Below are 14,748 nucleotides of genomic sequence, written 5' to 3'. Positions count from 1 at the left end.
CCGTTGAGACGAGTAGCTGCACAATGTATAAAGAAAGAATAACCAAGAGGCTTATATCTATATCAATCCTCTACGTTAAATAAGTCTATTTATAAGACCCATATTTATATTTTATATTGTATTGTATTGTTATTTGCCCCTCCCTTTAGCCACTCTTTAATAATAGGATAATAGGCTTAAACTTATAGCTGTATGAAAAATGTATATAGTAAAAAAATGTATATAATAGTAATTTTAAAAATATGATATAATATAAAAAGTAAAATATAGAGGTTAAAGCATAGAGTTTGCTGAATAAATTTGAGAAATATAAATAAGGAGGGCATATAAGTTAAAGGAGAGCTTCTTCATACACTATATTCTTTGTGCTGTTTATATCTTTTTGTAAAGCTACATATACATTCATTGGATCTGTTGCTCTTGACAATGCAATATATAGCTGTTTATGTGAGAAAACTGGATGGTCAAAACCCCAACATGAGACAATGTTTGGCCTTGTGCTTTGTTTATTGTCATCGAAAAGGCAACATGGACAGGAAATTGATAAAGTGGCAGTATAAAGGGTAACTACCCTTCATTTGTTGCCATATTAAACCTTGGTAGGAAATGTTCCGTTGTGTTGTATCCTTGATCTAATCTTTTTACACTACTGATGTTCCAGGTGAGACGGACAACAAACACTTTGGTCCCATTGCACAGGCCAGCTTCCTAATCGACGTTGCGCATGATAAGAAGAGGTGTACCAACTTTCAACTTGAGTATATGTGGTGGAATTCCATTGCAAGTGAGTGAGTTGAGGAACTCAGCTGGATATCTGGCATTGTTTGCATCTGGGTCATCAGAGTCCATGTCCATGTCCAAAGAGGTATATGCATGATCTTCTCCAGAGAACATTTTGAGAGCAACTTCATTAATCTGGCTGATCGTGAGATTTGTTGGAGCAAGAATCTCGTTTTTGCTATTTTAGCAAGGCTGTTGCTCGACAGAAGATATGTGTGGATACACCTTGTTGATCAATGTTTCAAAATACTCAGAGTCAACATGCCACTGAACAGGAATATACATGATGTGCTCATGTTCACCTTCTCCATTAACAATGGCCAGAAGCTTTTCCGCAAATTCAGATGCAAGTGGCCCACTCTGAAAAAGTCTTGTGTTTTGAGTCAAGTGAAGGACTTTTATTGATCTCCAAAATAAAGCACGGTTGGGGCATTTACCCTAAACTTCAGATGGTGTTCCCCGTTTTAGAACTGGCGAGATTTGCCGAAAATCACCACCAAAAACAAACACCTTTCCACCAAATGAGATATGCTCATAAGCAGGATCAACCGCCCCCATTATGTCCCGAAGACATCGATCAACTGCTTCAAAACTATATCTACTGCACATTACAGCTTCGTCCCAGAGAAAAAGTTTTGATTTTTGTATGAGCTTGGCGTGAGGGGATCCAAGAGATATACTGCATGAAGAGTCGTGGTTGGCATTTAAAGGTATTTTAAATCTGCTGTGAGCAGTTCGTCCACCTGGCAAGAGGATTGCGGCAATTCCAGACGTAGCAACAGGTAGAGCAATTTCACTCTGAGATCTTACATAGCTTAAGAGTGCTTTAAAAAGTAAAGACTTCCCTGTACCACCGGTGCAATCAACAAAGAAGAGTCTGGTTGCTTTTTCGGTGTCTTGCATGCTTATAGATGCAATTATTGCACTATAAGCTGTTTGCTGCTCTGCATTCAACAATCTTTCGTACTCGCCAAGACTTCTTTGCTCTTCTTCTGCACTATAGCTTCTTCTCTCAGCCATTTCCAAAGATTGCTCTGCTGAGAGCTCTTCCAATTCTGTTACGTAGTCTTGTGGCATTGATGGATATTCAGAAAGACTATGGCCAGTTACTTGAAGGCGAGATTGAATATCCCCAAGAGCTCTTTGAAGGATTATTGCTTTTTGTTCCTCAGTCAAATCTATTTCAACACTTTGGATATTGTGACGCATATTAAAGTAATAATTGTCAGACATAATATCTTTGTGCTTTTTCCCATAGTAGAGCACGATTGAATGGAGAGCAATTGGTTAAGATGTAAGTAAATAAAGCACGTATGATGGCGGCAGAAGGAGCAATTTGTTCAGCTTCACATAGCCATTGATTTCACTCATTGTCATCAGTGTTATGTATGAGATAAAAATAAGGTATAAAATAAAGTAAGTGCAGACGTGAGTACGGTGAGACTTTGTTTTATTAGAAGAAGTGAAAGAATCAGAAAAGAGATCATGTTCTATTGCTATTAGTATTGTGCGTTTATATAGACATTGTATTTAGCTTGGTGATGATATGATGATATCATGTAATGTCTGTTTCTCTACCATTATCTTCTATGATTTAGTTCTTATGTTTTTAGTGTTATTGACTAGAGTCTTAGTATTTGTCTTAGTATGTTCTTTACGTAATTTCCTTGTATAAGGGAAGGTATATCTTTTAGTATCGTTACTAGTTGTCGGTAACTCAATGTACGTATTTATTGAGTGTCTGTACTTTTAATTTAAATCTACGATTATGTTGGATACAACACTTGTCATCATCATTGACCAAGAGGTAGTTTAACTGATATTGTCATCAAAGATAAAAAGTATTTTGGTTGCTGCTATTATTGTTTACCAAGTCGTATTTTGACTAAAATTGTACATTTTGAAAGAGATGTGTTTTAACTCGCGTCGCCACTTTCAGTTCATGTTTTTCAACCAGCATAGCCAATCTTAATGATGCCAATAAAAGAGTATCGAACTCCAGCACTCATCATCTATAGCCTATTTTTTAGGCTTTATACATAAATCAAAAAATATATATTATTCACTATCTCAAAAAGACTGTTATCACTAGACAATAATATATAGATATCTCTTCTCTACCAATGTATCTAGGCAATACTATTATTTTCCTTTTTTTTACTATTAATTATTAGACGGTTGTTGCTCTTTATATTCGGTATTAGAAAGGACTTGAAAATTTATTTAAAAATGTATTTCCATAAATTATTTAGTCATTAATTATCCTAAATATGTATATACCTCTTTATAAAGCCCAAAGAATATCTAATAGTTTAAGAGAAAAGATTCCGGGACTGTTGTACCGGTGCTCTTTTAATGGTACCTCCTTGTTGACCAAGAGGTCCTTTAACTTACATCGCTATTACTTAGCAAGAATTTTGACTGCTACCAGAACTACTTACCAAAATGTGTCTCAACTAAAATCGACATTACTATAATCATTGCCATATCATTACTATAAGAAGAAAAAAGGAACAGCAAGCATTTTGGTCTAAAATAAAGAGTATATAAGGCTGTCTTTTACATTTCATGAATAATACCAAATTTTTCTTCACAGCTTTATTTTATATATTACATACGTACCAAACCAACCAACAAAAAGATAGATTATCTAAACAAATATATAAATGCTCTTAGTGTGTCTTGTCATTTGATAACTACCAGCAGCTTTAGAATCACAAGAGTCCACAAAAGTGATCGTACAACACCAAATGCCAATTCTCAGTATATTCCAGGGGACGTTGAAACGAAAAACAATGTTAGAAATGGCACTCTTGAAGATAATGCGTTCATTAGCGATTCAGGTAATTATAACAAGTGTAATTATATTATTATTTTGTCTGAATACTTATTCGATAGTACATTATAGACTATTCAGTAAACGCTATGGAGATCAATAAGGTAAATTCTTACAAGTGCGGCTGTAGTTTTGAGGACAGTTAGGGTGAATCTCACGTTTGAAATAGCAGTTTAATTGGCACCAATACTTTTAGAAAAGCTGAATTAATGAGTATCTGCCTCTTCTAATTGACGCTGCGGCACAAAATTGCTAAATCAGCATACCGAGATATTGTTAGATTTGTAAACACCATCATACTCGACCATGGTGAAACAATATTGAGTAAAATACTATCTTTACTGTTACCTTGTACCTTAAATACAAACTGTTAAAACGTAATGTATTGGTTCTTTTGTTTTTAGCCCCCGGGGTCAGGATCAGTCCCAGTGAAGCAGTTGATGACTTGCTGCAATCCAAGTCTAGCATCAATGGTCACGAATACAATGTCTGTTCGAAATTTTGCATATTGTATGGCATTGGTGATAAGCAGAAAAATTACGTTGACTGTGGCGAGATGCGTTACAAGACAAATAGCGAGTTGATTGAAACACCAATCGCCAGTATGAAGCTCCTGTAGATTCGTGACATTATTTCACAGATTCCAGCCGATCCGATCACAAGAGAGCTCCTATATCACAGGACAAATAGCGAATCAGTAGCTGGCCAAATTACTGATATTTTCGATGTTGAAAATTACAAGAAGTTGGTACAACAAGGCCTGTTGTCTAATCCAAATGATATAGCCATTGGGATTTATACCGACGGGTTTATCAGCCAGAAGTAAGGTAAGAGCTCATACACCACTGCTCACGTTGTGGTGTTTAACCTTGATCCGCCTATCCAGTAATTAAATATTTTTATTATTATTTTAAAAAAGAGTTCCTAACAAAATATTTAGATATATCAATAAATACATTTTACAACTGGCTATCCTACCTGGCCTTAAAAAGTCGACTCATTTGGACTCATTCCTAATGCCCATTATCAGTGAATTATGAGATCTTAGGGTTCATGGCTTGGTGGTTGAGTGCAACGGAGTAGAACTTTGCCGGTCCAAAGTTTATCTGTTGCTTGCCTCTGGCGATATTCCAGTTGTAGCTTATATGGCCCACTTTGGTTCCCATAACAGTTTGTTCGGTCGCTGCTCGTTTGAGACGAAAGGCAAATCCCCCAATAACAGCCGTCAAGGCACCTACTTAGAAACCAGTTCTGCGCCTCTAAGACCTTTAGAAGAACCCGAAGCGGGCATGCCTATTAGTATATGAATATCCAATTAATCACATTTTTTACTAAATAATTGCTTAAAATATATAAAAAAAATACCAACCAGGCATCTTTACTCAATTGGAAACTGCATTACCGACTCACAGAAATATATACCCACCTCGTTTCAAGACAGTTTTGACAAAGTATCTGCCCAGATAGATGGTACTCGCGCAGTTTACTGGCTCCATTTTATTTTATACCTCGTTCCCACTTTAGTCGCGCCCCATTTGCCTAATAGAGCTGTCAAAGGTTGTGTGTTGGCATTGCAATGGACATCGACTTCCGAGTTACTGGACGAGATAGATGCGTAAGTCATGATACACCTCTTATTATATCATTATACATAACTGACTATTACCTCTTTTTAATAATAATAATAGGTATTTTAAACACTGGCGCGGATTTTTTTTACCAACATAACCAGACCAATACCCTATCTCGCAGTGTTTTCCGATCAGTGCAACCTTACCTGGTCCATACACCCTATATTATCAAGCAGCAAGACCCCCTGAAATGCGATTCCGCTCACTCCATGAAGAGAGTAATTGGCATAAAATCAAATTTAATTAAGTCCAAATCAAAGGGTGGCCGAAATCCTAGATTTATTGTCAGGCGTTTTGTGATACACAACCATGACAGCATGTCAATCGGTGTTCACAACGAATTAGACACAATTCAACCCAAGTCATGCGATGAAGAAAGTTACATGGACTTTCCTAATGATCTTAGTGGCGCACGATTAGGGGAGCCATTTTATTGATTTGGTCATTTGAACGATGATTCGGTGGAAGATGTAAGCGGCCCTAGTGCGAAGGAAGCTTTATTGAAATACTACTGAAGAACAACAGGCTTGACTGGCCACGATTTCGGTGACTCTATTGTTGTTGTTGCTGCATGTCTATGTATAGAATCAACTATATATTTCTTATGAATGCACCAAAGAAAGAAAAACGAGACCAGTCGTGGCAATCATTACGTGATATTTACTTGCCCTTACAGAAAGTAAGTATGGTATTTTTCAATATACAATCAAAAGTTGCTTGCATTTTATTTATTTATTTACTCTAGAAACCGTAATACAATTGTCCATTTCTGGCTCGTTGGTAAGGTACAATCCTTTTATCAATGCAAGGATTCTCGTTACTCCTTGCATTTTCTTGCATTCGTAGAGATCATGAAGGAACATGACGCGGCTGGCCATGACTCATCAGTGCCTACTGTCAGATAGCAGTCACACAGTAACCGCACACCAGGCTGCTAAGCGCAACCAACGTATGTTGTCATAAGTGTAAATGACATTCAGCACCAAGTTGGCCTAGTGAAATACCCACCAAATGGAAACTAATTCTATGTAATTGCGCCATATTATATATTTAACAGTAACATGCACATTGCCAAAGGCACTCTTTCCATTTTATGACTATTTTTTACTTTATTTCAATACACCCTATATACCCTATATTTTCTATATTATTTTCATCTTATATATATCTTACACAACTTTTAAATCAAATTAAGTCGTTAATTCATCAGGCTAAAAAGAGTATTTAACTTAAAAAGCACAGCGTATCAGTTTAAACAATAAAAATAATAGCAGTTATGCTACCATTTCGTTCCCACATTCCATAAATAATTAATGTTAATAAATGGTAACATATTTAACATTAAACAGAATGTACATTCCAATATTTAAAGTGGTCCTTACAACTTACAAATACTTTCTAGAATGTCAGAGCTATCATACAACAGCAAAATCGATTTCATGCTAGCTTATAAATTGTTGAGAATATGAATACAACACAGCTATAAAATAGATATAGTAAGGTTAATTAAGCGTAAAGGTTTTTTTATATAATGTAGTGTGTAGTCAATATTCTTCTCTTATTTAAAAAATAAAAAATAAAAAATAAAAAATAAAAAATAAAAAATAAAAAATAAAAAATAAAAAATAAAAAATAATGAATGATTAAATTCAGTCTGCGTTTAAACTTTTCAAAAAAAATTAAATAAAATTAAATAAAATTAAATAATCACAAACTTAAACACTACTTTTCTCATTTTCTGCTGATTCGATTTTAATGAATGTACTTTCATTCGAATGCTGCAACTATTCTCTATACGAATATCTTGTTATAATCGCGGAGTTTGAACTAAAACGCCTTTTCGGGGTTTGAAATGTGCGCTGATTATATGTCCGATGGGCGTGATACCCCTAGCAAAGAAGTGAATAATTGTTTGGGTATATATATAATGATAGACTGCTGAAGATGCTCTTATATGCTTTCAGCATTCCACATGCAGCTTGTCAGTGATTTGTTAAATATCAGCAATACGACTATATTATTATTTTACTCGCAGATACGTCACGCTTAATGATGATTTGCTTAGGCAAACAAACTGGCTAAGTTCTATTAAGATCCACTTTTCCAGCAATTATAAAGACATACATAAATAAATATCAATGACAGCTACACTTGTTTTAACAAATAAAATAAACAATATTAAGATAGGCATTTACCTAATGCGAAAACCAAAAAAAAAAACAATTAATATTTATTGAAATACATATTTAAATAAAAGTATTATTGTATAAATGAGTAATTAGTTTTTAAAGAAAGACTATATTAAAAGCATTAGTTGATACTATCAGCTAGCATTGATCAGTTAACAGCTGCTGATATTTCTAATGATAAATAAAGACTTAACATTTGATAATATCGCCGATGATAATTAAAAAGCTGTTGTTACAATTCCAACAGATATGTAACAATTTAATAGCTAATATAAATTTTAAAGTAATTACATTAATACTTTGCTATAAAATAATATATGAGAAAATCACATCTTTCATAGTAATATGAAAGACAAAAAGATAATACATATAATTATGAGTGAAGTAAACAAATACTAGGGTGTTTCAGAAGTTTTAGATATTTGATTGTTCTAATTTCATGAATTAAATCTACAAGTCAATAATAATTAATCTATCAAAAATCGACTGAGTGCCCTAAGTATTACATAAAATCTATATTTTTTTTAAAAAAAAATCGCAATTTCACCATTTTTCAACTATTCAAACAACTTTTCAAACAACTCTCCAAACATCTAAAACTGCTAAAACACCCTACTGTCAGTATGTTTGTTATAAATGACTTCATATTTATATCTTACAGATACAATATATAATAGAAGAGCTCATAAGTAGTTAAGACAAAAATAATTAATAATGTCTTGTATAATATAAAAATTACACAAATAAATAGAGACAGAAATAATTGAACATGTAAGTATATAAATATAATAGTAAATGGCATAAGTAATTTTGAGAAATAAATGGGGGAGAGAGTAATAGGAAAGCTATTGATTTAATGGGGTGGATATAAAAATAATTAAAAAGACAAATTTGATTAAGATAGGAAAACAAGATACGTCGAAGTTATGGACAAAGGCAATGAGATAAAAAAAATAAAACTATTGCATAATGTGTAGTTGTGTATTATGTACGATATATTAAATTTATAGATCAATTGAATACGAATTGCAAAAGTTTTAATATAAGCAAGTAAATATATCGTATGTATTTATGATATGTAAATGCAAAGGGAAAAAATAGAAAAAAAAAAATAAAAAAATAAAAAACCTACGACATAGCGTATTCCCATGTGGTCCCCCACCATAGTACTGACGCTACCAGGAGAGACTTAACTGCGGAGATCAGACGGGATCCGGTGTGTTACTATCTGTATGGCCGTAGATTAATTACATATAAAAAAAAATAATTATATAGGAGATTAAAATAATCCAAAATAATCGGGTATAATAGGGTTATACTGGCTAAATAAAAAGCGGTTTGATTACACAAAAGGTGGATATGGTTAAGTAAAAGGTGGATATGGTTAAGTAAAAGGTGGATACGGTTAAGTAAAAGGCGGTTTAGTTAAATGAATGACCCAAACAGTATATTACTGGCCATATAAAAGGCGGTCTGCTTAAACCCAAAGCGGTTTGATTAATTAACCATAGTCTAATTAAGTAAATGACCCGAATTGGAGAATCTTGGTAGAAAAAAGCATGGTCTGGTTAAATAAAATATGGTCAAGTTAATTAAAAGGCGGTTTGCTAAATTAATTCACCCGAATAGTACGGTCCTGGTAGATAAAAGCTTAGTCTGGTTGATTAAAAGGTGTCTGCTTAAATTAAATGCGATGTGATTAATTGACTAGGGTCTGATTAATTAATTGACCATCAAGGTAGAATCCTGGTAGATAAAAGCATAGTCTGGTTAATTAAAATACGGCCAGGTTAAACCAAAGGTGGTCAACTTAATTAAAAGGTGTTTAGCTTAAATTAAAGGCGGTCTGGTTAATTAACTATTGTCTAATTAATTAAATGACCCAAGTGGTAGAATCCTGGTAGATAAACGCATGATCTGGTTAAATAAAATACAGTCTGGTTGAACCAAAGGTGGTCTAGTTAATTAAACGGTGGTCTGGTTAAACTGAAGGTAGTCTGATTAATTAACTATGGTCTAATTACTTAAATGACCCGAATGATAGAATCCTGGTAGATAAACGCATAGTCTGGTTAAATAAAATATGGTCTGGTTATATTAAAGGCGGTTGGCTTAACCCAAAGGTGGTCTACTCAATTATCTTTGATATAATTAATTAATTGACCCGAATGATATAGTCCTGGTATATTAAAGCACAGTCTGGTTAAATAAAATACGGTTAGGTCAAACCAAAGGTGGTATGGTTCATTAAAAGGCGATCAGCTTAAACTAAAGGCGGTCTGCTTAAACTAAAGGCGATTAGCTTAAATTAAAGATGGTCTGCTTAAACTAAAGGCGGTCAGCTTAAATTAAAGACGGTCTGCTTAAACTAAAGGCGATCAGCTTAAATTAAAGACGGTCTGCTTAAACTAAAGGCGGTCAGCTTAAACTAAAGGCGGTCTGCTTAAACTAAAGGCGGTCAGCTTAAATTAAAGACGGTCTGCTTAAACTAAAGGCGGTCTGCTTAAACTAAAGGCGGTCAGCTTAAATTAAAGACGGTCTGCTTAAACTAAAGGCGGTCTGCTTAAACTAAAGGCGGTCAGCTTAAATTAAAGACGGTCTGCTTAAATTAAAGGCGGTCAGCTTAAATTAAAGACGGTCTGCTTAATTAATTATACCTTAATTAATTATTTGACCAGAATGGTAGAATCCTGGTAGACTTAAAGAAGATCTGGTTAAATTAAAGGCAGTCTGGTTAATTAAAACGCGGTTTGATTAAACCAAAGGCGATCTGATTAATTAACTATAATCTAATTAAGTAAATGACCCAAATGGTAGAGTCCTGGTGGATAAAAGCAAATTCTGGTTAACGTAAAGGCGGTCTGGTTAGTTAAATGACCCGAATGGTAGAATGCAGGTAGATAAAAACATAGTCTGGCTATTTAAACGGTAGCCTGGTCAATTAACTTTATGTAATTAATTAATTGACCCAAAAGGTATAATCCTGGTAGATAATAGCATAGTCTGGTAAATTAAAGGTAGTCTTGTTAATTAAACGGTAGTGTGGTTAATTAAACGGTAGTGTGGTTAAACAACTATATATAATTAATTAATTGACCCGAATGATAGAATCCTGGTAGATAAAAACATAGTCTGGCTATTTAAACGGTAGCCTGGTCAATTAACTATATATAATTAAATAATTGACCCGAATGATAGAATCCTGGTAGATAAAAGCATAGTCTGGTCGATTAAAGATAGTCTGGTCGATTAAACCGTAGCCTGGTTAATTAAACAGTTGTCTGGTCAATTAACTATATGTGATTAATTAATTGACCCGAATAGTAGAATCCTGGTCGATTAAAGGTAGGCTGGTAAATTAAATCGTAGCCTAGTCAATTAAACGGTAGTCTGGTTAATTAAACGGTAGTCTGGTCAATTAAACGGTAGTTTGGTCAATTAAACAGTGGTCTAGTCAATTAAACAGTGGTCTAGTCAATTAAACAGTGGCCTGGTCAATTAAACGGTGGCCTGGTCAATTAAACAGTGGTCTAGTCAATTAAACGGTGGTCTGGTCAATTAAACAATTGTCTGGTTAATTAACTATATGTAATTAAATAATTGACCCGAATGGTAGAATCCTGGTCGATTAAAGGTAGCCTTGTTAATTAAACGGTAGTCTGGTCAATTAACTATATGTAATTAATTAATTGACCCGAATGGTAGAATCCTGGTAGATAAAAGCATAGTCTGGTCGATTAAAGGTAGGCTGGTCAATGGAACGGTTGTCTGCTTAATTATTTATACTCTAATTAATTAATTGACCCAAATGATTGAATCCTGGTAGATAAAAGCATGGTCAGATTAAATAAAAGGCGGGTCTGGTATATTAAATTACCCAACTGGGGAATCCTGGTGAATAAAAGTGGGTCATGTTAACTAAATGACCCCAATTATTTTGATACCAGTTAATAAAAGCAAGCCGATTAACTAATTGACCCAAATTGCTTTAATACCAGTTAATAATAAACCGATTAACTAATTGACCCAAATTGTTTTGATGCTAGTCAAAAAGTTGGCTGCGTTAATTAAATGACCCAAATTGTATTTATCCTAGTCGAAATATGGGTTAGGTTAACTAAATGACTCAAATACTATAATTACCAGTCCATTGAGAGCAAATTCTGGTAAGCAAATGATCGATCTAGGTGAACATTGTGTATGTCTGGTCAATAAACAATGCATCCTGGTAAATGGGCGATTCATACGATGCATAAATGTTGCATTTAATTAATTAATTCATGAATCCTGATATAAAAAATATATTCGGTCGATAAAGGATTGATCCTGGTAAACAATGTATATTTCTGGTCAATAAACAACGCATCCTGGTCAATAATCGATCCATCCGATGTATAAATGATGAATTTAATTAATTAATTAATTAATCCTGGTATAAAAAATAATATTCGGTCAGTAAATGATCGATCCTGGTGAACAATATATATGCCTGGTTAATAAACAATGCATCCTGGTCAATAACCAATCCATCCGATGTATAAATGATGAATTTAATTAATTAATTAATTAATCCTGGTATAAAAAATAATATTCGGTCAGTAAATGATCGATCCTGGTGAACAATATATATGTCTGGTCAATAAATAGTGAATCCGGTCAATAACCGATCCAGCCGATGTATAAATAATGAATTTAATTAATTAATTTATGAATCCTGGTATAAAAAATAAATCCGGTCAATAAATGATCGATCCAGGTAAATAAATAATGAGTTCTGGTAAATAAATAATGCATCCGGTCAATAACCGATCCATCCGATGTATAAAGAAATGTTTTGGGTCGATAAATGATCAATCCTGGTAAATAAATAATAAATTCCTGGTAAACAATTGACTCCATGCAGCAATCTTGGTAAACATAAACAAACCGTCGATCTTTGTAAACAAAAGGGCGATCATTCCATGCAAAAGGGCGATCATAGTAGACAATATTGAATTATGGTGAATAAAAGGGTAAACATGGTAAAATAAAGGGGTGGTAAATGTAAAAAAATGAGCCAAAAGTGCCACACGGATAAAAAACGAGCCACAATGCATGGCACCCGTGTCATAGTTGGCCATTGTTGTCAACTGGTTACCATATATGGAACAAACCTAATTATGCTTTTAATTGTTATGCATATAATTCAAGCCCAGAAAAAAAAGGTTTAAAAGTGTAATTTAATGTTTTTAACCTTTGGCGGAATTTGTAACGACCCCCCTATTATATGTATGAGAGAAGATGATTGAAATCTCAATAACAATTAATTTTGGAATTGTTTCAAAAATCTTTTTTCAGAGAGTTCTATGCGTGGGGTATTCTTCCCGAAGTTTACCTGGTGCCTCTTTTGCTCGGATTAGTAAAAGTTTTTTTTACCAGAAACTTTTGCTGGTCTCCCGACGCATATTTCGAACCATATACTTTTGCTTCGGCGAATTTTTGGGAACATCTGTTGGGGGGTAGTCTTTGTGCTGCTAATAATCTACAGATCCAATTTATTGGATTTGGACCAGGGAAATATTGTGTATTACTGGCCTTTGGCTATAAATATATATGTACGATGATGTCGGGTGAAAGTGTTCGAAGGAAATCAGATTTTTTATTTGATGGCCTGAAGATTATAACATCCATCTACCTGTTGTCTGGTAAAAGTTTACTTTTACCTGATTCCAGTAGAAAAACAGTGGAACTGGCAATATGGATATTATTTACGGAGGTTTTGGCTTCGAAAGAAGCTAGAGCTGAAAGAAATAATTTTACAACATTGGAAACAACATATTCTGGTGGGCTGCTTTGGGTATTAATGCTGGTCATTTTTGACCGGCTCTATGTTCATTGTGGTCTTTTCGGCTAGCTAATTTATTAGCTGGCTGAACCAACATTTGTAGTTACCTGGTTGATCCTGCCAGTAGTCATATGCTTGTCTCAAAGATTAAGCCATGCATGTCTAAGTATAAACAAATTCTATACTGTGAAACTGCGAATGGCTCATTAAATCAGTTATGATCTACATGACAATTCATTACTACTTGGATAACCGTGGTAATTCTAGAGCTAATACATGCAACAAAAGCCTCGACTTCGGAAGGGGTGCACTTATTAGGTAAAAGCCAACCTGGTGTTAAAGCCAGTTTTTTGGTGATTCATAATAATTCAATGCTGATCGCATGGCCTTGTGCTGGCGACGGTTCATTCGATTTTCTGCCCTATCAGGTTAAGATTGTAAGATAGAGGCTTACATTGCCTACCACGGGTAACGGGGAATTAGGGTTCGATTCCGGAGAGGGAGCCTGAGAAACGGCTACCACATCCAAGGAAGGCAGCAGGCGCGCAAATTACCCAATCCCAATTCGGGGAGGTAGTGACAATAAATAACAATGCAGGGCCTTTTAGGTCTTGCAATTGGAATGAGTACAATTTAAATCCCTTAACGAGGATCTATTGGAGGGCAAGTCTGGTGCCAGCAGCCGCGGTAATTCCAGCTCCAAGAGCGTATATTAAAGTTGTTGCAGTTAAAACGTCCGTAGTCGAATAGTAGCTTTTGGCTAGGTGACTTGATCTTCATTGGTCTAGTTCGCTTTAGTCATGGCTCTCACGTTTGGTACTGTCTGGTTGGCTTCGGTCGGTTAGATATAAGGCCAAACAAATTACCATGAGCAAATCAGAGTGTTTAAAGCAGGCTATAAGCCTGAATGTGTTAGCATGGAATAATGAAATAAGACGTGGCTCTATATTTCGTTGGTTTTAAGAGACCATTGTAATGATGAATAGGAACGGTTGGGGGGATTTGTATTTGGTCGCTAGAGGTGAAATTCTTGGATTGACCGAAGACAAACTACTGCGAAGGCATTTCACCCAGGACGTTTTCATTGATCAGGGTCGAAAGTTAGGGGATCGAAGACGATTAGATACCGTCGTAGTCTTAACAGCAAACTATGCCGACTAGAGGTTGGATAAGTACATTATGGCTTATTCAGAATCTTAGCGAAAGCAAAGTTTTTGGGTTCCGGGGGGAGTATGGGACGCAAGGCTGAAACTTAAAGGAATTGACGGAAGGGCACCACCAGGAGTGGAGCCTGCGGCTTAATTTGACTCAACACGGGGAAACTCACCAGGTCCAGACATAAGAAGGATTGACAGATTGAAAGCTCTTTCTAGATTTTATGGGTGGTGGTGCATGGCCGTTCTTAGTTCGTGGAGTGATTTGTCTGGTTAATTCCGATAACGAACGAGACCTTATTTTACTAAATAGACAGACCAACTTTTTAGTTGG

General features: G+C 34.9%; 6 protein-coding genes across 6 annotated transcripts in view; 4 read left to right on the top strand and 2 right to left on the bottom strand.

Annotated features, from left to right (window-relative positions):
* Positions 1–963: 963 nt before the first annotated feature.
* On the bottom strand, positions 964–2,013 carry PHYBLDRAFT_170204 (hypothetical protein; the record flags this gene model as incomplete). Its single annotated transcript, XM_018436289.1, has 2 exons — positions 964–1,175; positions 1,524–2,013. The coding sequence occupies 2 exons, from the start codon at positions 2,011–2,013 to the stop codon at positions 964–966; spliced, it is 702 nt and encodes a 233-aa protein (XP_018289583.1).
* A 1,517-nt stretch (positions 2,014–3,530) lies between these two features.
* Positions 3,531–5,684, top strand: PHYBLDRAFT_147288 (hypothetical protein; the record flags this gene model as incomplete). Its single annotated transcript, XM_018431834.1, has 8 exons — positions 3,531–3,623; positions 3,679–3,757; positions 3,878–3,940; positions 4,021–4,231; positions 4,307–4,438; positions 4,665–4,915; positions 5,054–5,231; positions 5,369–5,684. 8 exons carry the CDS (start codon positions 3,531–3,533, stop codon positions 5,682–5,684), a joined length of 1,323 nt encoding a protein of 440 aa, XP_018289582.1.
* A 171-nt stretch (positions 5,685–5,855) lies between these two features.
* PHYBLDRAFT_147287 (hypothetical protein) lies at positions 5,856–6,152 on the top strand (the record flags this gene model as incomplete). The annotated part of the gene is made up of 2 exons (XM_018431833.1): positions 5,856–5,926; positions 5,993–6,152. 2 exons carry the CDS (start codon positions 5,856–5,858, stop codon positions 6,150–6,152), a joined length of 231 nt encoding a protein of 76 aa, XP_018289581.1.
* Positions 6,153–12,487: 6,335 nt separating this feature from the next.
* PHYBLDRAFT_170202 (hypothetical protein) lies at positions 12,488–13,329 on the top strand (the record flags this gene model as incomplete). Its single annotated transcript, XM_018436288.1, has 2 exons — positions 12,488–12,640; positions 12,778–13,329. The coding sequence occupies 2 exons, from the start codon at positions 12,488–12,490 to the stop codon at positions 13,327–13,329; spliced, it is 705 nt and encodes a 234-aa protein (XP_018289580.1).
* A 302-nt stretch (positions 13,330–13,631) lies between these two features.
* PHYBLDRAFT_147286 (hypothetical protein) lies at positions 13,632–14,421 on the top strand (the record flags this gene model as incomplete). Its single annotated transcript, XM_018431832.1, has 5 exons — positions 13,632–13,697; positions 13,744–13,833; positions 13,911–13,967; positions 14,049–14,100; positions 14,225–14,421. The coding sequence occupies 5 exons, from the start codon at positions 13,632–13,634 to the stop codon at positions 14,419–14,421; spliced, it is 462 nt and encodes a 153-aa protein (XP_018289579.1).
* Positions 14,422–14,583: 162 nt separating this feature from the next.
* The window catches only part of PHYBLDRAFT_155746 (hypothetical protein), a gene marked incomplete at both ends in the record, with an annotated part of 959 nt that continues 794 nt past the window's right edge, over positions 14,584–14,748 (bottom strand). Inside the window, one exon of the mRNA XM_018433434.1 lies at positions 14,584–14,748. This exon is cut by the window's right edge and continues 133 nt beyond it. Within this exon, the coding sequence (XP_018289578.1) occupies positions 14,584–14,748 (165 nt within the window).

The sequence above is a fragment of the Phycomyces blakesleeanus genome (assembly GCF_001638985.1).
Source record: "Phycomyces blakesleeanus NRRL 1555(-) unplaced genomic scaffold PHYBLscaffold_15, whole genome shotgun sequence".
NCBI classification, from domain to species: domain Eukaryota; kingdom Fungi; phylum Mucoromycota; class Mucoromycetes; order Mucorales; family Phycomycetaceae; genus Phycomyces; species Phycomyces blakesleeanus.
The sequence above is the reverse complement of the archived record's forward strand: the minus strand, read 5'-3'. Positions and strand labels throughout refer to the sequence as shown.